Genomic DNA, 18729 nt, shown 5'->3' with positions numbered 1-18729 from the left:
GTGGACTTGGAGGGGGCTGGGGAATTCAGATTCCCGTTTACAATGGACTCTGGGATCACCGAGTCCGCTTTCATCCTTGAGTCTGTGGGGCAGTCCAGGTCACCTCCACTCTTCAAGGGCGACCCCCTGAGGGAAGGAATGAGGGGGGGATTCCGGTTAAAGTCGGAGCTGAGCTGGATGGGAAAGAAATCTCGGCGGGCTTCCTAGAGCAAGAAGCTTGGGGGAAGGAGTTGAAAGCCTTTGAAGTCACCGCCCCCAGGGCCCCCCGGGACAACCCTTCGGAAACCTGCGCTATCTCCATTCCTTCAGAGGGCCGCCCGTCGCTACCTTCCTCTCGCGCGCCTGCGCATGGGGAGTAGGGGTGGGGGGTGGCAAGAAGAGCAGCGGAAGGGGGAGGCGCGAGGACCGGAGCAGCTGAGGCTGTTCTAGCGATCGCAACGCTCCGCCCCCCGCCCTGCCGCTGCAACTGCTACTGCTCCTCCCCCCGCTGCGGCTGCGGCTGCGGCGGCTGCTGGGCATCCAAAAGGCTACCATGGACGTGCTCAACCAGGTGGGGAGATGCCGAGGCGACCGAGGGCGCTTCAGCACCACGGACAGCCGCCCCCGAGCTAGCTCCTAAGCCCCCAGGGGTCGCTCCTACCCTTCCCGGAGGGCTCAGGGCCGGTAGCCAAGAAATGGACAAAAGGGCGGGGCGCGGTGGGAGTGTGTGTGTGTGGGGGGGGGGGTGCAGGAGGTGAAGGAGACAGTCGGGGGACCTGGGGGGAGATGAAGGAGCTAGAAGGGGGGGACTGGGGAGGGGCAGGAGGTGAAGGAGACAGTCGGGGGACCTGGGGGGAGATGAAGGAGTTAGAAGGGGGGGGCCTGGGGAGGGGCAGGACGTGAAGGAGACAGTCAGGGGACCTGGGGAGGGGGAGAAATGAAGGGGGGTCTGGGGAGGGGGAGAGATGAAGGAGCTAGAAGGGGGGGCCTGGGGAGGGGCAGGAGGTGAAGGAGACAGTCAGGGGACCTGGGGGGTAGGAGATAAAGGAGTTAGAGGGGGGGACCTGGGGAGGGGCAGGACGTGAAGGAGTCAGGCTGTAAGGGGAAGCGCCCAGGGGGCGAGAGATAAAGGGGGGGGAGGTGCAAGGCCAGAAGAGGCCTGGAACTGAGAAAGGTGCAGAATCGGGGGATGGATCTCAGAGGATGCAGGGAAGGCCCGGTTGGCTAGCAGAGATGAGCAGTTAGGGAGGGAGGAACCCCCCAGGACAACCAAGAGGAGAGAAGGAAGGTCGAAAAGGAAGGCAATGAGAGAATGCGGAGGAAAATGGGGGAAAACCAGTTCCTGAGGGCATCCAGGAAGGAGCATAATAGAGAGATTTTGGCCACAGGGGTCCAGAAGGAACCCCAGGCTCAATTTGGGGGGTGGCAACGTGAGAGGAAAAAAGCCTAGGGGCCCCAGGAGGAGGCAGGAAGCTGAGGCAGGCCTGGAAGGAGAGCTTAGAAGCAGTTAGCTAAGGGGAGGAGGGACGGCAGAGGAGACTTGTAGTTGAGGGACACAGATGGGACAGATAGAGAAATCCCAAAAGGCACCAGGAAAAGAGGAAGGGGAAACAGCCCTGTAAATGACAGGGGAGAGAAGGTGGAAAAATTCAGGGGGTCACCAGGGAGAAGAGGGGGAGGCTTGCCTAGGAAGTGGAGGTATTAGGGACTAGATAATCGATAAGGATGGATGTGTAGGTTTGTGGGTGGGGAGAATAGAGGAGAGAGGGAAGGGAGGGAAGGGGGAGAGAGGGAGGGAGAGAGGGAGGGAGGGAGGGGAGAGAGGGAGGAGGGAAGAGAGGGAGGGAGATGGAGAGATAGAGAGGGAGAGAAGGAGGGAGGGGGAGAGAGAGGGAGACAGAGAAGAGAGTGACAGAGAGAAAGAGAGAGACAGACAGACAGACAGACAGACAGGCACAGAGATTTGAAAGACAGAAATCTTGAAGGTCATCCAGAAGGAAGAGGTTGACTTGGAGGTTTGATGGGTAAGAAATTCCAGAGAAACGTCTCTAAGTGAAAGAGGAGGTCTGAATTTGGGGGAATAGGAGGGAAAGAGAAGGGAGGGGGATCTAGCAGGGGGATAGGGGGGAGACAGGGAGAGAGTGAGATACAAAGAGAGACAGATGGAGACAGAAAACAACCTCTGCAGATCCTGTCCCAGAGAAAGGCAGAGGTCTATCAAGGGGCCTGGGGGAGAGAGGGAGGGGAGATTCCAAAGGGCATTCCAGAGAAGGAAAGTGTAAAAACAGATGTTGATGGAAATGGGGGCAGAGGAAGGAAGGCTTGAAGTGGAGAAAGGGGGGGTGGGGATGGGATAATGAGGATGGAGACATGAAAGTGGAAATGAAGGAGAGGGAGGAAGCTACCTAGAGGATAGGAGGGGTGAGAGGACGGTGAAGGTAGGAATCTGGGAATGAATCCAGCAGTACGGCAGATGAATTTTTGTGAGGGAAATGGACAATTCTTGGCTGGTTCCTACATGAGCAGATGGCCTCAAGATTAGGTGGGGAAAAAAGGGAGATAGATGGAGAAATTCGAGTCAGAAGAGTTGGAGTCAGAAGAGGTTTGAAAGGTACTCGCGCGCGCGCACGTGTGTGTGTGTGTGTGTGTGTGTGTGTGTGTGTGTGTGTGTTCCTCTGTTAAGCTGAGAAAATAGAGTGACAGCAGGCAGGGTGAGAGCAAGGCTAGAGAGATGGTGAGAGGACTGGGAAGTGTGGGCTGACCCAGAAGCTTGGTTCCCTTGGATGGGGGCAGTGCCCTTTGCAGAGGCTGCACCAGAGCTACCCCCTCTCCCCATAGCCTTGCCCTCTCTAGCCTTCTTGCGTCACCTACCCTTTAACGTTCTCTTCCCTCTTTACCCCTTTGTCTTCTTCCTCTTCTCTCCCTTCACTGGACCTCTACTTATCCCCCTCCCTATCCCTTTTTCTTCCCCTCCTTTTTAAGCTCCATATTTTCCCCTCTTCTTCCATCTTTCCTCCTCATCCTTTCTTGTTTCTCTACAGCTGGTGGCTGGGGGTCAGTTCCGGGTGGTCAAGGAGCCCCTGGGCTTCCTGAAGTTACTGGAATGGGTGAGTCTCTTCTGTGGAGAATTTCTGGAGGGATGAGGTTAAGGTGGGTATCTCTCTGGTTCCCAAGAGAGGGAATCCTGGTGAGGACGGGAACAGCTAATTCTGATCCGGAAGTGAGTCATGGGAGAGGCTGAGGGAGAAGGGGAGGCCCCAGTTAATCCACCCTCAACCTTGGTAGGCAGAGAGATGGGAGCAGGGGAGGGCTTATCTGGGATTATGAGAGGAGAGGGTCAAAGGATGGCTGAGCCATCTGCCACCTGCCTGGTCACCCACTGGGCTAGAGAAGGGAGGGAGAGAGAAGGCAGCTGACCAGCCCGGACAAAGCCATGGAATTAGGATGCCTGGATTTCATCAGAGGTGTTTGGCAGTCTCTTGACATATTCATCAATAAGATGGAGGGGTGTGTGCCAGTGAATGTCTACTTGGATGGTTCAGAGATGGTCAAATGGATAAATTCCCAGCAGCAAACAATCAAAGCCATTCTGGAAGGAGGAGGTCTCTAGTAGCAGCCCCTGCCCTCCACCTTCTCTCTTTTTCTAGTCAGAAGCAATAGAGGAAGAGGATGTTGGAGAAATCGAGGGGCAGGAGTAGAGCTGGGGGGGAGCATGGCTGGGAGAGGTAGTTTTAAAGGAGAGATGCAGAAGTAGGTGAATGGGGGAAGGAAGGAGAGAGAGGAACAGAGAGAAAGAGAGAGAAAAGGGAGAGAGAAAGGGAAGGAGAGGAAGAGAGACAGAAAGAGAGAAGAGGGAGAGGGAGGGGAATGAGACAGAAATCCTCACATTCGCTCCGTGATAGTCAGTGCTTGGAGGTTTGTGGGGTTAGGGGTTTTTAATAAGCCATGGAGATGCTGTTTATTAATTTGGGGTTCATCTTGAACTGGGAGAGGATAGAAGAATCAAGATTCCAGAATCATCACTGTGATGGGCAGAGCCCAACTTTGGAGTCCTGGGGCCTGGATTCCAATTCCAGATCTGCTATGCAGTGGCTATCAAATTTCAGGGAAGTCGTTTTCCTTCTCAGGTCCTTGGTTTTCTCCTCTGTAAAATGGCACACTGGGTCCTCCAGGTGATCTCAGGACGCTCTGCTTCCCAATCCAGTATTCCTAAGGATAATGAGCCAGGGTTAATAAAACAAACATTAAAAGAAATCAATGTAAAATCTTCCCCTGAATCTCAGTTAATCATTTGGTGAAGTAGAGAATGAGGAGGGAGGCCGTCTCGACGGCTGTGTCCAGTTCTGGGGACCATGGAAAAGTTGGCATGTGTCCAGATGTGTGGCTGAGGATGGATGAGGTGGGGCCAGGCCCTGTGAGGGTCAGTTGGAGGAAGAGGAACAATTGAACCTGGAAAAGCTTGGGCCAAAGCTTCTAAATCCTTTGTCTTCAAGGATTGGAAGGGCCAGCATGGAAATGGGAGCTTACAGTTGCTCTTCTGGCCTCCAGAGGGCAGACTAAGGACCCATAGGGGGACTAAGAGATTCCCAGAATATCAGAGGTGGAAGAGACCTTTGGGTTTGTGACTTGACATCCAGCCCCGACTGGCTCCGCCCTCTTCCCATGGGGGCCAGCCAGCCCTCCACATCCTCCTGTCTCCAAGCCTGACCACGGTCAGGTGACATGTTTTTGAGGCCCCTCCCACCCTCCCATCCAGCAGCCACTGGACACACTCCAGCTTCTCGCTGTCCTCCCTAAACAGAACACGATGCTCTAGGTGGGCAGAGGCCAAAGGAACCCGTTCACACCCCCACTCAGACTTGCAGCTTCGGCTCAAACTACCGACGTCCAAGTAGGCCTCCTCTATCTTGGGCTTGGGAATCCAAGTGAGAGTGTTGCTATGGCATGTTGTCTCATTAGCCTCAATCAGATGCTCTAATCTGTGCAGATCTTTGTGGATCCTGACTGCCCATCAGCCACTCCCAGCCTGGCGCCATCTGTGGGTTTGCTAAGCAAACCAGCTAGGCTTTTATTCAGTTCCCTGATCGAAAAGTGAAGCAGGCCAGGGCCAAACACACATTCCCTAGGGCAATCCAGGACAGACCTCCCGCCAAGTTGACAGTGAACCTTTAATGACTACTCTTGGGCCATGCCATCGAAATGGGGCTGGATTCACTTAACTGTCTGATCATCTGGCCCACATCTTTCCATCTTCTCTGCAAGAATAAAACAAGAGGTTGGACCAAGCACTTCGTTAAAATCTAGGCAGACTACCTCCACCTGCACCCTATCTCCCACTTCAGTAACCAGAGGGGGAAAGGCAGTGAGCTCAGAGGCTTGCTGAAGCCAGGTTGGCCCTTGGCATAGGCACACACTGCCTGCTGATGTGGACCAGTCATCCTTTTAATGGCATATCCCAGGTAAAATCCCAAGGCCAGCTCAATGCTTTTAGAGCATGCAATGGAACATTCATCTCCTAATGGCACAGGGAGGGCAGTCAGAGCTTGATAGAAGGAAGAACTTCTCAACCATCTTGGTCATCCCAAAGTGAATGAGCCTTTCTCAGGCTCTGTAGAGCACCCTTTATCAGATGGCTCCAGGTGGGCCACTGGTGGAGAAGGTTGTTGCAAGGCTCTTGGCTCAAGTAGGGGTGACCCTAGATGACCCTCAAGGGCCCTTCCCACTTAGAGTGTCTGTGTGACTGTGTTTCTGTGTCCCTCCCACTGCTCAAGGTTTTCGCCATTTTCGCCTTTGCTACTTGCGGTAGCTACACAGGAGAGCTGAAGCTCAGCGTGGAATGTGCCAACCGGAGTGAAAGCCAGCTCAGCATCGACGTAGAGTTTGCCTACCCTTTCAGGTGCCCAGGTTCCCCTAGACTCCTCAGGATTCCCAGAGGGAGACTTCTCCCATGCTCAGGAGCCCCTAGATCTGAGCCCCTCCAGACATAGAATCTCCAGATTCTGCCCCCTCCCAGCCCATTCAAAAGCTGAAGAAGCTTCCTAGGCTGAGGCTCCCCTCACTGGGGTCCTCTGGGCCTCACTCCCTGGTGTTTTTTCCTGTCTTGATGTCCCCTTCTATCCCCATAGCTGTTCCTCCTTCTGTCTTGGCCAGATCTTTCTCTCTCGCACTCTATCCCTCTCTTCTGGCTCCACCTCTCCCCACACTCTCCCTTCCCTTTGACTTGTCATCTCTAATTACCGTGTCCACATCTACTCTGATCTCTAGCACCCTCCGTCTCTGTCTGTGCTCCGTGAGGGTTGCTCTGTGGTCTGGATGGGACTTCCTGGGAAGGAAGTGATGGGAGTAGCCCAGAGTGTGGTGGTAGTCTACCCCCAGCCTGCAGCCTGCACCCTTTGCCCCTGAAGAGCCTGAGCTCTGTCTCTGTCTCTGTCTCTCTGTCTATCTCTCTGTCTCTGTGTGTCCCTCTCTCTGTCTGTCTCTATCTCTCTGTCTCTGTCTCCACCCCCCCCGCCCCACCCCCACCCAAGACAGGAGCTATGTGTTGAGTAGGACTCAGGTCTAACTCTGGCCTTGTCTGACCCTGCCCAGGCTACACCAAGTGTACTTCGATGCCCCCACCTGTCAGAACAACGGTGCCAAGAAGGTTTTCCTAGTGGGTGATTACTCCTCTTCCGCTGAGTTCTTTGTCACCGTGGCAGTCTTTGCCTTCCTCTACTCCACAGGAGCTCTGGCCACCTACATCTTCCTTCAGGACAAGTACCGAGAAAACAACAAAGGCCCCATGATTGTGAGTCATCCCCAGCCCCCCTCATTCCCAGCCTGGCATGCACATGGCCAGGCCCAGCTAGGGAGTAGCCAAGGCAGCTGGGTGCATCCTACCTCCCGGAGCACCCCTGTGACCCAATCTGGCCCAAACCCTAATACTGCCTCAGCCCTCTTTCCCCTTCTATCCCCCTCCCTGCAGGACTTCTTGGCCACCGCAGCCTTCGCTTTCCTGTGGCTGGTGAGCTCCTCTGCCTGGGCCAAGGGCCTATCTGATGTCAAGATGGCCACTGACCCAGAGAACATTATCAAGGGTATGAGAAGCATCTGTTCCCAGCCTGGTGTGTCCTGCAAGGAACTGAGGGACCCTGTCACCTCAGGCCTCAACACCTCAGTGGTGAGACAGCCCCTTCCTTCACTTCTCTGGCCTTCAGTTGAGCCCTGTGGAAAGGAAGGGGCCTCTCAGGTCCCATATCTAGCTCCAACATTCTGGGAGTCCCCAGAGCTGAGGGAGGGCTGGGGGAGGGCTGGGGGTGGGGTCAGGCAAGAGCTGAAGGGAAGTGTTCTTTGGTCTCTATCACCTTGTAGGTCTTTGGGTTCCTCAATCTGGTCCTGTGGCTGGGCAATGTGTGGTTTGTGTTCAAGGAAACTGGCTGGTCTGCACCATTCCTTCGCCCACAGCCTCCTGCCCCAGAGAAGCAGCCTGCACCCCCAGGAGACACCTATGGGGAGTCTGGCTATGGCCAGGGCCCTGGCAGCTATGGGCCCCAGGGTGGCTACCAGCCTGACTACGGGCAGCCTGCAGGTGGCATGGGAGGCTACGGGGGCCAGCCCACAGACTATGGCCCCCAGGGAGCACCCACCTCCTTCTCTAACCAGATGTAGGCTGGTGAGTGGCTGGCTTGTGGGCAGCCTGGGCCTCTGGAGGTGGGAGTGGGGTACAGCATCTGCAGTTTTCCAACCAGCTATGTGCTCTCTCTCCCTCCCTCCCTCCCTCCCTTTCTCTCTCTCTCTCTCTCTAGGTGGGGATGGGGGGGGAATGAGACACCCCACCCCTGCCACCTCCTGCAGGAAGCCCTCTAGTGTGTGGGCGAGTGCACGTGTGCCTGTGTGTGTGTGCATAGTGGAGAATATCAGAGCCTGCCTAGGAGCCCCGCGATCAAATTCCCACTCCCCTCCCCCATCCTAGGGGACGATCTAGTTGTCTTTGATGTTTATATATAATATATATTACATAGAAAGATATATTATTTATCTGTCTGGAGATCCCTCACTCACTCTTCCCTTAAAACTCCCCCATCCTAGTCTGGGGAATGGGAGCCAGAGCGCCAGGCAGGTGACCCTCCCCTCTCCAACCCAGATCCTTCCCCACTCCTTGTGATGCTCAGTCCCCTTCCTTCTTCATCTCTTTCCTTCCCTGGGGGTGTAGGCTGAGGGGGTTGAGAGGGGGCAGAGACCCACATCTCCTTGGGGAGGGCTCTATAAGGAGCCAGGCTTTGAAGCCACAGTCATGAGCACATAGTGGGCCCTGAGTTAACTTGTTGAATTTGAGAAAGGAGAATGGAGAGGGTGGGGCTCAGTCTGGAAGGGGAGGTTCCTGGAAGGGCTGAGGCTGGAGGCAAAGGGCCAGAGTGACACAGAGGGTCCTCAGGGGCAAAGGGAGGGAAGGACTGCTGGCCCCTACAGGCTTAAGAAGGCCCTGTCCATGGGGGCAGCCCTGACTTTACCAACCCCTATCTCCTTGATCCCTCCCTCTCCCCTCCCCTTTCTCCACTCCCCCTCCTGCATCTGTGATTCCTGGTGCCTGTGCTGTATGTCTATTTGGTCCAACTTTGTGGCCCTACCCTTTTTCACCTTGCTACTCCTAACCCTTCAGGGAAAAACCAGGCCATGGATCCTCTCTTTTCCCATCTCCTTTAAATAAAACGTACCAAGGCCATCATGCTTTGCCTTTTCTCTGGGAATCAAGGGAAGGGAGTGGGGAAGGAAGGGGGGGAAAGATTTTTGTCATCACATAGCTTCTTAGAAAGTTCCACCTCTCTTCTGCCCCTAAGTACCCCTTGCCTGATTTAAAGGCCTCCCAACGCCCCCAGCTCCCTGCCCAGGTGGCAAGAAGGGGGAGCTCAAGGGCATACTTCTGCCTAGTCATCTTTTAAGCCTGGCAGGGAGTGGTTAGGGAGGGAGGGGTCCTTGCTCCTGCTCTGTCCCTGACTCATCCAATTTAGTGTGAAGGCTTAGGAACTTCCTAGTGCCAGGATGTTCCCATCTCCTTCCACTCTTTCCAGGAGCCGCAAGTGGACATGTAGGGAGGGGATGTGAGGTCCTCAGGTACTCGGAGTCCTCTAAAAGACTCTAAGGTCATGCAGACTAGTTTGATTTTATGCTGACCCCAAGAGGGTCAATTTCTCCTTCTGATTCATTGCTCCAACCTGGAATATCTAAATTTTCTTCAATGTGGGTATCAGGTCCATAGCTACTGTATGAGCAGTAAAGGTCCCAGATGCATATCGGATACAGGACAGTTCTTATTTCAACTCACATAGAATGCGTAAGACAAAAAATGCTCCCTGGAGCCCCTGAATAAAGTAAATTCATCAATTCCCCTCATAGGAGAGCTGAACCTGGGCACGCTGCTGAGAGGACTCTTTGACATGCACTAGGTTCCTCTTTCTAACAGCCACATATAGTCTCCCCAAGACTGTTGTTTACTTCTCCCCTGATAGGTAAACAAACATACGAATAATCTCCTTCCTATTGGACCTGGTCAGTCTGTGTAGTGCCCTGGCTGTGCTCACCAAGCTGGATTCTGTGCATGCACAAACACTTGCCACACAATCCTCTGCTCCAGCAAATCCCTTCTTTCTAGGAGTTTTGACCTTGGGAACTCTTGGACTAGTGGGTACCAGGGAATTCCTTGAGCTGGTGCTACCCCTCAAAGTCTCCCCTGTCATGCTAGGAGGCTAGATCCTGGGATTACCATTATGCCTAAGGAGTTAGAGAACACCCCCTCCATGCAGGAGCTGAGGTTCATAACCATGGTCATTGTCTCAGGCCACAAGCAAGGCCAGGTCTACTCTACCAGGTGCTTCTGCCACAAGCCCCCATCTCTCCCTTATTCCTCCCCCTGAAATGGGGGCAGGTTCCTCCTTGCCTCTATGCCGGTCCCCAAATATGCTGTACACTGGCCTGGCTTCTCAAAATCTGAGTCAAAGCTGGTGCAGCCCCTTGCCTTTATAGCTCATGTGCAAGGGCCCTGCCCTCTCCCATGACAAGTTTGGTCACCAGGTTTCAGTCAGCAAGTCCCTATGTCTATCTTAGAAAGACACCTGTGGTTCAGCCTATATTCTAGGGTGAGGATTCTTGATCTGGGCTCTATGAACTTGGATGGGGAAATAGGACATCTTTCTCTTGAGTAACCTCTACCTGAAATGTAGCATCTCCAACACCACCACCACCTTGCTCTGAGATGGGCTCCAAAGGCTTCTTCACCAGATGGCCCAACATGTCTATAAAAGGTTAAGGACTTCAGCTGCCTCCAAAACTCCAAATCCTGTCATCTCATCAGTGAAACTCACTCTGCTGAAGCCAGTCCAGGTATATCTGACTTGTAGTTTCAGAGCATTGCCAGGGGGCACTGAGAAGGGTCACCTGGCCAGGGTCATATATCAGTTTTGTGTGTGACTTGTGTTGGACTTGAACCCAGGTCTGCCCGACTCCAAGGTCCTTTTCCTTGTTTCCATCCTTCCCCTTTTCTCCTTGAGGTGTCCTGAGCAGCTCTGGGGATGCCGGTCCTTCCTCCCCTCCTTTCTCATGCCATCCTGCCTATCCCATCTCTCTGGACTTGGGGACTCTGAGAGAGCATCTTCTCTGAGCCTCTCTGTGGTGGGTGTAGGTGGATACTGGCAGCTGCCAATGGGTGTGCACCGAGTGTGTGTGCTGGTAGAGGGTGTCTAGATAGGGGATGACTGTGTGCACACGGTGGGCTGCCATCAACATCTTGTCAGGGGGGTGGGAGCTCCATCCCGGGTCCTTTCCCTGCCACCACCTCAGCCATTGTACCATCACATGATTCAGGGCTAGGGGTAGAGCACATCCCGCCCCGCTCCGCGGTCGGGGCTGTGATTTGGAAGGAGTGACTCACCACACGTGACCAAGCCGGGGGACCCTGTTTCTCGGGGTTGCCCCTCTGCCAAATCGGGCTGGGCCTGAGGTATCTGGACAGCTCCGCCCTGGTCAGGGACGCCGAGGCCCTGAAAAGGAAGGAATCGGTTGCGAACCCGGGCTCTGGGGGAGGGACTTCTGGCGGGACCGGGAGGGGGGGCCTGACACGTCTCTCGGGGTTCCCACACCGGCCGCCAGGGGGCGCCCCGTGGCCAGCGCTCTCGAAAGGGTGGGGAGAGGGAACGGAGCGAGAAAGCTGCTTGTCTCCTCCCCCTTCTCCTCCCCCTCCTCCTCCCCGAGCTCGGCCCCTGCAGTCCAGCGAGGAGGAAGAGGAGGGTGGGGAGCACAAGAGAGAGGAGGGAGGACGGAGGAAGGGGGAGGGGGAGAAGGAAGGGCTCGAAGAAGCGAGAGGAGGGAGGAGGAGGGGGAGGAGACCTGGAGGCGCCCAGGAGGGAGTGGACCGAAGCCTGGGGTGGCCATGTTCGCCCGGGGATCCCGGCGGCGCCGCTCGGGACGCGGGGTAAGGAGCCGCCGCGGGGACCCAGGCGTCCGACCGGGTGGGGATGGCTACTGTGGCCCCGGGGAGGCAAGGCGGAATGGGCCAGGTTGAGGAAGAGGGTGGCGGAGAAGGACTGAAGGCTCCTCCTGCCTGTCTGCCCCCAGCCTCCTGAGTCTGAAGACCCCGGCCTGGAGCAGCCCTGTAACAGCTGTGGGGACCAGTGTCCTGGCTTCCTGGTGCATGACTGGAGGTGAGGACCCTGGGCTTCTCACCTACTCGTTTCCTAGCTCTAACTCTAACTTAGAGAGCAGAGGCCTCTTAACGATTTGGGGGAGGGGCGTTTCCTCCTTCCTCGATTTCCCCACCTGTCACATGGAGGGAGGTAGGACTTATGGACCCCTCTCTTGAGGGAGAAAGTGGGTACTTTAGAGGTTCCAAGGTTTGCCATCCTCACAGAAAGATCTGTCAGCATTGCAAGTGCCCCAGAGAGGCTCACACGGGGACCGGGGTCCCTGAGGACCTGGAGCAGCTCATGGCCAGACTCATCTCCGACTTCCAGCGGCACTCAGCCTCAGATGATAGCTTTGGCTGGGCCTCAGAGGAGTACGCCTGGGTACCCCCAGGCCTCAAGCCTGAGCAGGTGACCTCTTGGCCCATGACCATGAGTCCTCTCTGGGATGACCCCTCTCTGGGCCTGCTCGCAGGGCCTCAGTTTCCCTTCCAGGGAAGCATATGTGGGGTGGGCAGGTGGAGGGAGGTGGGGCAGCTAGCCTGGGATTCTACCGTTTAAAACACTCATTTAAGACAAACCTAGTGACCCGGGGACCTGCCATCATGTATCAGGGAGTACATTCTCACCTCCTTCCAGCATCTTGGATCCAACAACTCCAAGTCTGAGAGGCTGCCAAGCTTGGTAAGATGGGAATCAGAACAGCGCCTACCTCCAAGGGCTGTTGCTGGGATCCAATGAGATATTTGAAGAAGTGATTGGCACAGTGCCTGGTACCTAGTAGGTACCATATCAATGCCCCAAAAGTCTGGCCCCTGTGACTCAACTGTGCCCTTAAGTCCAGGTTCTGGCCCTCCCTAGAGTACTCTCTGTAGTGCCCCCAGAGCCCAGGCTTCACAGTGGACTGGGTTAGGCAGTCATTAAGTACTCACATGTTCCAAGCTTCACAAACCTGAAGGCCAGAGAGGGGCAGAGCCTGACCGTTGGGACTTAATAATTTCAAAGGTTTGCCATGTTGAGAGGTGTTCACCCTGAATCTCAGAGCAAAAGTAAGTTTAGGGTTGGGTTAGGATTAGGGGACAATGGAGCCAAGTGTGACCCTTTCTTGAGTTAGAGGGCAGAGGTTCCCCACAATGACCCTGTGCTCCTGGCCTGGCTGTGATGGCTTCCCTGTCCTCTTCAACCCTCACTTGCTGCCAGGTGGACCAGTTTTTCAGCTGTCTGCCAGAAGACAAAGTCCCTTATGTGAACAGCCTTGGGGAAAGGTACCGAGTTCAGCAACTGCTTCGCCAGCTCCCCCCACATGACAGTGAGGTGAGATTTCCAGCCCCCAAACCAGGGGCTGCCTTTCAGAGCAGGGCTTCACTGAGTCCAAGGCAGCAAGAGCCCAGAGAAGAGAAGCCAAGTGAGCTGGGGTGGGGTGGGGGGGATGACGTGCTTGGAGGAGACAGAACTTTGCCCCTCATCACACCATGGGGCTTCCTGGAGTTGGGGCCTAAGGCCAGGCTACCCACATAGAGGAAGAGGCCCAAGTGAGCGCTGCTGCTGGCCAGCCAGGCTCACCACAAAGTAGTGGGCCAGGGTGAGCTAGGCAGAGGACAACGGGGTTCCAACAGTGGGGAGCCTTCTCCTCTCCTATCCTGCTGGAGTTTTTGGAAGGTTAAGTGAAGAGAGGAGACCCAGCTCAAGTAACTGAGAATGGCCAGCTGAGTCATCAGCAGTGGTGGACTTCGATGACTTTTGAGGTGTCCCCCAACTCCACTCCCCAGGCCCAGTACTGTGCAGCACTGGAGGAAGATGAAGCAAAGGAACTGAAGCTCTTTAGCCAAAAACGGAGACGGGAAAACCTGGGCCGGGGGGCTGTCCGAGCATTCCCAGTGTCCATTACGGGAGCCATCTGTGAGCAGGTAAGTGGGTCCGAGCAGGCGAGGGGGTCCCTGGGGCTCTGAAGTGCTGCACTTTCCCTTCACCAAGTTTCCCAGGAAACTCCAGCATCCCCCCACCCCCATCACCTCTGGGATCAGATGGAAGTACCAGTCTTGCCTTTTTGAGCCTCATCCCCTCACAAATTGTCATGCAACTCAAATAGCCCGAATCTTGCTCTCCAGTTGCTCCCTCCATTTTCACACCTTTGCTCAGGCCATCCCCTCTGTCTTCAAGACCCTCACTCTTCTCTGCCTCTGCGGATTTCTGATGTCCTCCCCCTCCCCAAATGGACTTTGTATTGACTTTGGGAACATGGTTTTTGCCCCCGGTAGAATAGGTGAGGCCCTGGAGGGGCCATCGTGTCACTTTCCAGTCCCATAGCAGCAGGCCAAGCCCAAAGTAGGTACTTTGTTTCAGTCAGTTGGCCAGCATGGGTGAAGGACCTACTATATGCCAGGGATGCCAAGAGAGGGCAAAGAGAAGCCCCGCCCAAGGGGAGTTCCTGGTCCAACTGGGCCTTGCTTCTTTCCCCTCCCAGTGCGGGAAGCAGATCGGAGGGGGGGATCTGGCTGTGTTTGCCAGCCGGGCTGGCCACGGGACCTGTTGGCATCCCCAGTGCTTCCTCTGTGCCACGTGTGGTGAACTGCTCGTTGATCTCATCTACTTCTACCAGGCCGGGAAGATCTACTGTGGGCGGCACCATGCCGAGTGCCTTCGGCCCCGTTGCCAAGCCTGTGATGAAGTATCTGAGGGGCACAGCAGGGAGGGAGGAGGTGGTTTGAGGCTCTTGTCCCTTCCATGCCCCCATTCACCATCTCCTTTCCTAGATCATCTTTGCAGCAGAATGCACAGAGGCCGAGGGCCGTCACTGGCACATCCGCCACTTCTGCTGCTTCGACTGCGAGGGACCCCTGGGGGGGCAGCGCTATGTGATGCGGGGGAGCCGGCCTCACTGTGGTACCTGCTATGAAGCCCGGCACACCCAGTACTGTGACAGTTGTGGGGAGCGAATTGGTGAGGAGGCACAGCAGGGTTGGGCTGGGTGGGGAGGTGGTTCCTGGGCCTCTGCTTGCCCCTTCTCCAGAGTCTATAGGCTGAGTGGGGAAGGTACCCTGGCTTCCGAGCTTGGTCCTAGGGGAAACCAGAGCAGCACAACCCCCACTTCAGGGAGCTTCGTCCTCCACTGAGCTCACACACTGTTCTCTCCCTGGCCAGGAATGGAACAGAGCCACATGACGTATGGTGGGCAGCACTGGCATGCCTCCGAGAGCTGTTTCAGTTGCTGCCGCTGTGGGCGGCCTTTGGTGGGCGAGCCCTTCCTACCCAGGCAAGGGCAGATCTTCTGCTCTCGAGCCTGTAGCCTCCCTGCTCAAGCAGAAACCGAAGTGGCTGAGGCAACAGTGGGGGCAGCAGCAGTCACCAACTACCCTCTGGTTCCCAGTGCAGCATCATTCCGGGCCCGCTCTCGGGCAGGCTCCCTGGCGGGCAGAGCATGCAGCCACTTCTGCCGTGGGGCCCCACAGCGCCACTCCATGCCTGTGCTGGGCCTCCGCCGAGTGGGCCCTTCCCCTTGGCAGCCCCCACAGCCAGACCCTCTGCCCACATCTGTCTCCAGCCCAGCAGCCTCCTCAGGGGGCCCCGACTTCTGCCGTCGAGGGGAGCTCCGAGTTAGCTTCCGAGAACCCCTGGTGGCCCAAGCCCCCCAGGAGAGGGAGCAGCTCCAGGACCCTCCTCCTCCTCCTCCCCCTCCTCAGAGCCCTCTGGCCCAGCCCAGTCAGAGGAGAAGTTGTCTGCCTCCCCATCACTACACTGCCCGCCTGCACTGGGATTCAGCTTCTTCTCTTTCCTCCTCCTCAGACTCAGAGGACGATGGCTACTTCCTTGGAGAACCCATTCCTGTGCCCCCAGCCCTGCAGAGAGCCACTCTGGGGTCCCAGGGGAAGAAGGAAGGGATGTGGGGAACACCCCCTGGGCCTCCCAGGCAGGTTTCAAGCCAGGGCCGGCACCAAGACAGGGACAGGAACTGCACTGTGGCCTGAGATCCTTCCCAAGGAGACTTGTGCACCCATTCTCTTTCCTCTCTGCCTTATTTCCCTTCTAATGTTGGACTTCAGGTTGGAGTGGATGCTGGATCAAGTTCTCCATGTCCCTCTTCTACCACCCTGGGGTCTGCATTCTGGCTGCCCGGCCCCCCACCCCAGTGCCTCTAGAATGTTCTATTCCATGCCATCCTTTGCAGGCTGGCTCTGCCCATTAAAAGGATTATTTTCATGTGTTTGACTTTCCAGGTGGTGTTTTTGTTAAGCTGCCTCCCTCCCCCTCCATCTCCTCCTTCCCTCTCCCTCCCCCCACCAGTGAAACTCACAATCAACAAATAAGCTGATTTATTCCCCATTTATTCATCCCCTTCCCGCCCTCGTGCCCCTTCTCTGGGACAAGTTGGTCCAGCTTGGCTCAGGGCTACAGCCGAGGCTCACAGGGGCAAGGAGGGGCTGAGGAGATCCATGGGCGCCTGGGATTCTCCACTGGGCATCCTCTGCATCCTCCTTCTGTGAGTGAGGGAGCCCGTGGTGGCCACATCGTGCTACGAGGGTCCATCGGGAGACTCTGCAGGGCAAAGGATGGGAAAATGGAGAAGAGTTTGCACTGGCCAGGCTCAGCCCCTGCCCTGCACAGCCCTCCCAGGCCCTGGAGCTCACCAGTGGCGGCCGGGGTGTGGCGGCTCCTCTGGTCTTGGAAGGTGCGATAAGCATCATAGGCGAACATGACCGTGGCCAGCAGCCCGAACACCTGAGGGCCGGGAGGATCAAGGTAAGACAGGAGCAGCAGGGTGCAGGCCAGCCCCTTTCCCCCAGTGGCCAAAAGGGAGCCCGGGCTCCAGGGCGGCTTACCCCTCCCACCATACTCTGAGAATCCGCGTTTCTGATGATGGTGACGAGTGAGGTGATGAAAAAGAGCACGGAAGCGATGAGACCTCGAAAGAAGTCCTGCAGGGGAGGCAGAGGAGGGGCAGTGAGTGGCAGGGAAGGCCTGCGGCCCAAGGCTTGCTCAGGTGGGAATCCTGGCCCTGCCACAGCTCAGCTTGGAAACCATCCGGCTACCCAGCTCTCCCCCCCCCCCCCCCCCCAGAGCACTCACACTCCAGGGCCAGTTGATGAACTGGATCTGGTGATGAATGTTCAACATGTAGATGACCAAAAAGAGCCCAGCCAAGACCATCTCCACCACAGGCACAGTAAGGTAGCCCATCACTCTGGAGGCTGAGTAACAGATGATGATCACCAAACACAACACCTGGTTCAGAGGAGGGCGAGGAGAGGGACAGGACAACACTGCTCGCTAACCCTCCAACAGAGGGCGCTGCTCGGTCCCGGCCCAGGAACCAGCACCCCCTCTCCTCCCTCCTTCCCCCAGGATGTTCAAGGAAGCACTGGAGAATTTTCCAGATGGACACAGGGCCTTTCGGCTCCTCTCCCTCTGGGCTCCCCGACGCCACTTGCCCCGGACCACCGGCAGCCCCGGCCACGAGCCATGGAGCCAGTGGGTAGTTGGCTGAGTGGGGAATAGGGGTGAGGAAACGAGTGAAAGTGTCAGGGAATGACGGAAGGAATGAATGAATCAGCTGGTTCAGGTTCCAGAGCTGGTGGGGGATGGGAGGCTAAGCGACAGGTTGCTACCAATTCCCCCAGTTTGAGAAGGGGAAGGGGGAGTCGAGGCAAGGACCACAAGCACGCAACCTCTCCCTCCCTTGCCCCTCCCCCTCTCGCTGGCTCAGGAAAATGGAGAGTGGGAAGTCAGAGGGGTAACAGAGGCGGGGCGGGGCAGCAGGAGCATCCCGGGGGACTTGCTGGGGAGTTGCCCAGGTAAACAAGCGGTACCATAGGCCTTTGAGGGCGGGGGAGGGGAAAAAAGGAGAAAGAAAACCAAAGAGGGGAAAAAGAGGGAGGAAGGAGGCAGAGACCGCGAGAAGTGGGGGACACACCCTTTTTGCCTTCCCGCCCCGCCTTACCCTGCCAGCCTCGCCAGGTTCACCTAGCTTTTCCTCCCTCCCTTCCCCCTCTACGCAGGGGCGCGGGAATAAGTTCTCGCGGTCCCCACGCAGCCTCAGTTTCCTCTAGAGTTTCCTTTCTTCCCCCTCCCTCTCCACTCCCTGGGAAGTGAGGGACTGGGTTACAAGGTTAGGGAGAAGCCCCCACAGAGTGGGAGAGGGCCCACGTTCCTCCGTGGGAGACCCCGAGGCCGCTCCTTCCTTCTCCTCTCCACGTGTTCAGACACACCCTTCTTGCCCAGCCACTAGCGCCAGTCCCCAAGCCCCGGCCAGGCCAGATTGCCAGGTACCCCGACTGGTCCTGGGTCTCTCCTTCCTCCCTCCCTCCCCCTGAAGCGCTCACCATCTCAACCCAGAGGAAAATCCCCTTGCGGGTGCGGGAGAACGAAGTGCAGGCGGCCAAGCAGTTGGGGGTCGGGCTATGCTCCGAGTCCGCCATCCTGGGACTGGAGGGACGGAGGTAGGCACTGCCTGGGAAGCGCCGGACGCTGCCCCGGAGCTCGAGCTGTACGGGCAATCCCCGACAGCCCTGGGTCCTCCGGCGCCCAGTAGGAAGTAGGTGAGGCCGCTGCCCACCCCACCCCACCCCACCCTACCCCACCCCCGCCCAGCCAGAGGGTGAATCACCACCTCTAGGCGAGAGGGAGGGAGGGAGCAGCGAGGGCGGGGCGGACGCTCCTGTCTCCCTATATGGAGGGGACCCAGAACCCGTGGGGAGGCCCTTCTTGCCCAGGGGAGGGGAAACGCACTCTTCCCTCCCTAGGTGGGAGACTGGGAAAACAGAATGACCCCAGCCAGTCCTGGACTGAGAGACGGGGACTGCAGTGTCCTCCCTCATAAGGATGGGGTCTTCGAGGTCCTTTCTGTCTGGATGATGGGAGGCTCACTCCCCGATTGGGGAGTGGGGATATACCTGGGACCCAAACGATTAGGAACATAAGGAGTTGACTTTGCCGGGGTCCGATGAGAAGAGGAGAAAACCTAAAAACCTTAGTGCTCCCCCACCACCACCACTGAGGCAAGACAGGGTGGGGCAGCCAATAGTCTACAGTGTTAGGAGAAAAATGCACCTAGACCCTGACTGGCACAGCTCCTCCCCCTGTCACACCCACCTTAACCCTCTTC

At 56.7% G+C, this 18729-nt stretch overlaps 3 protein-coding genes and 1 long non-coding RNA gene across 7 annotated transcripts; 2 read left to right on the top strand and 2 right to left on the bottom strand.

Moving 5' to 3' along the window:
- Positions 1–445: 445 nt before the first annotated feature.
- Positions 446–8683, top strand: SYP (synaptophysin). Its single transcript, XM_072626171.1, has 7 exons — positions 446–550; positions 3021–3086; positions 5751–5875; positions 6568–6766; positions 6944–7138; positions 7330–7630; positions 7764–8683. Exons 1-6 carry the CDS (start codon positions 533–535, stop codon positions 7624–7626), a joined length of 900 nt encoding a protein of 299 aa, XP_072482272.1. The 5' UTR covers positions 446–532; the 3' UTR covers positions 7627–7630; positions 7764–8683.
- Positions 3899–11032, bottom strand: LOC140515457 (uncharacterized). The gene is made up of 3 exons (XR_011971033.1): positions 10883–11032; positions 6598–6724; positions 3899–4188 (listed from the first exon to the last, which is right to left on the bottom strand). It is a non-coding gene; the product is annotated as an uncharacterized lncRNA (long non-coding RNA).
- A 260-nt stretch (positions 11033–11292) lies between these two features.
- Positions 11293–15831, top strand: PRICKLE3 (prickle planar cell polarity protein 3). Of its 4 annotated transcripts, XM_072626166.1 has the most exons (9): positions 11293–11422; positions 11566–11651; positions 11858–12041; positions 12270–12314; positions 12831–12944; positions 13400–13537; positions 14095–14298; positions 14384–14570; positions 14772–15831. In XM_072626166.1, exons 1-9 carry the CDS (start codon positions 11381–11383, stop codon positions 15593–15595), a joined length of 1824 nt encoding a protein of 607 aa, XP_072482267.1. In that variant the 5' UTR covers positions 11293–11380; the 3' UTR covers positions 15596–15831. The 4 variants fall into 4 exon arrangements, with proteins under 4 accessions (XP_072482267.1, XP_072482268.1, XP_072482269.1 ...); XM_072626167.1 differs by lacking the exon at positions 12270–12314; XM_072626168.1 differs by lacking the exon at positions 14095–14298.
- Positions 15832–15936: 105 nt separating this feature from the next.
- On the bottom strand, positions 15937–18263 carry PLP2 (proteolipid protein 2). Its single transcript, XM_072626172.1, has 5 exons — positions 17948–18263; positions 16695–16850; positions 16448–16543; positions 16256–16346; positions 15937–16163 (listed from the first exon to the last, which is right to left on the bottom strand). The coding sequence occupies exons 1-5, from the start codon at positions 18041–18043 to the stop codon at positions 16141–16143; spliced, it is 462 nt and encodes a 153-aa protein (XP_072482273.1). The 5' UTR covers positions 18044–18263; the 3' UTR covers positions 15937–16140.
- Between the last annotated feature and the right edge of the window lie 466 nt (positions 18264–18729).

This window comes from Notamacropus eugenii, chromosome X (assembly GCF_028372415.1).
Source record: "Notamacropus eugenii isolate mMacEug1 chromosome X, mMacEug1.pri_v2, whole genome shotgun sequence".
Classification (NCBI taxonomy): Eukaryota; Metazoa; Chordata; class Mammalia; order Diprotodontia; family Macropodidae; genus Notamacropus; species Notamacropus eugenii.
The sequence above is the reverse complement of the archived record's forward strand: the minus strand, read 5'-3'. Positions and strand labels throughout refer to the sequence as shown.

What these genes read in the sequence shown, in the direction of transcription:
- PRICKLE3 (XM_072626166.1), top strand. Translation starts at nt 11,381, where the DNA reads ATGTTCGCCCGGGGATCCCGGCGGCGCCGCTCGGGACGCGGG. An exon ending in CTGAGAGGCTGCCAAGCTTG is followed by an intron (nt 12,315 to 12,830) that starts GTAAGATGGGAA and finishes ACTTGCTGCCAG; the next exon opens with GTGGACCAGTTTTTCAGCTG. An exon ending in CAGTTGTGGGGAGCGAATTG is followed by an intron (nt 14,571 to 14,771) that starts GTGAGGAGGCAC and finishes CTCCCTGGCCAG; the next exon opens with GAATGGAACAGAGCCACATG.
- SYP (XM_072626171.1), top strand. An exon ending in TCCTGAAGTTACTGGAATGG is followed by an intron (nt 3,087 to 5,750) that starts GTGAGTCTCTTC and finishes CCACTGCTCAAG; the next exon opens with GTTTTCGCCATTTTCGCCTT. An exon ending in ACAACAAAGGCCCCATGATT is followed by an intron (nt 6,767 to 6,943) that starts GTGAGTCATCCC and finishes CCCTCCCTGCAG; the next exon opens with GACTTCTTGGCCACCGCAGC.
- PLP2 (XM_072626172.1), bottom strand. Translation starts at nt 18,043, where the DNA reads ATGGCGGACTCGGAGCATAGCCCGACCCCCAACTGCTTGGCCGCCTGC. An exon ending in TTTTCCTCTGGGTTGAGATG is followed by an intron (nt 16,851 to 17,947) that starts GTGAGCGCTTCA and finishes CCTCTGAACCAG; the next exon opens with GTGTTGTGTTTGGTGATCAT. An exon ending in CCACACCCCGGCCGCCACTG is followed by an intron (nt 16,164 to 16,255) that starts GTGAGCTCCAGG and finishes TTTGCCCTGCAG; the next exon opens with AGTCTCCCGATGGACCCTCG.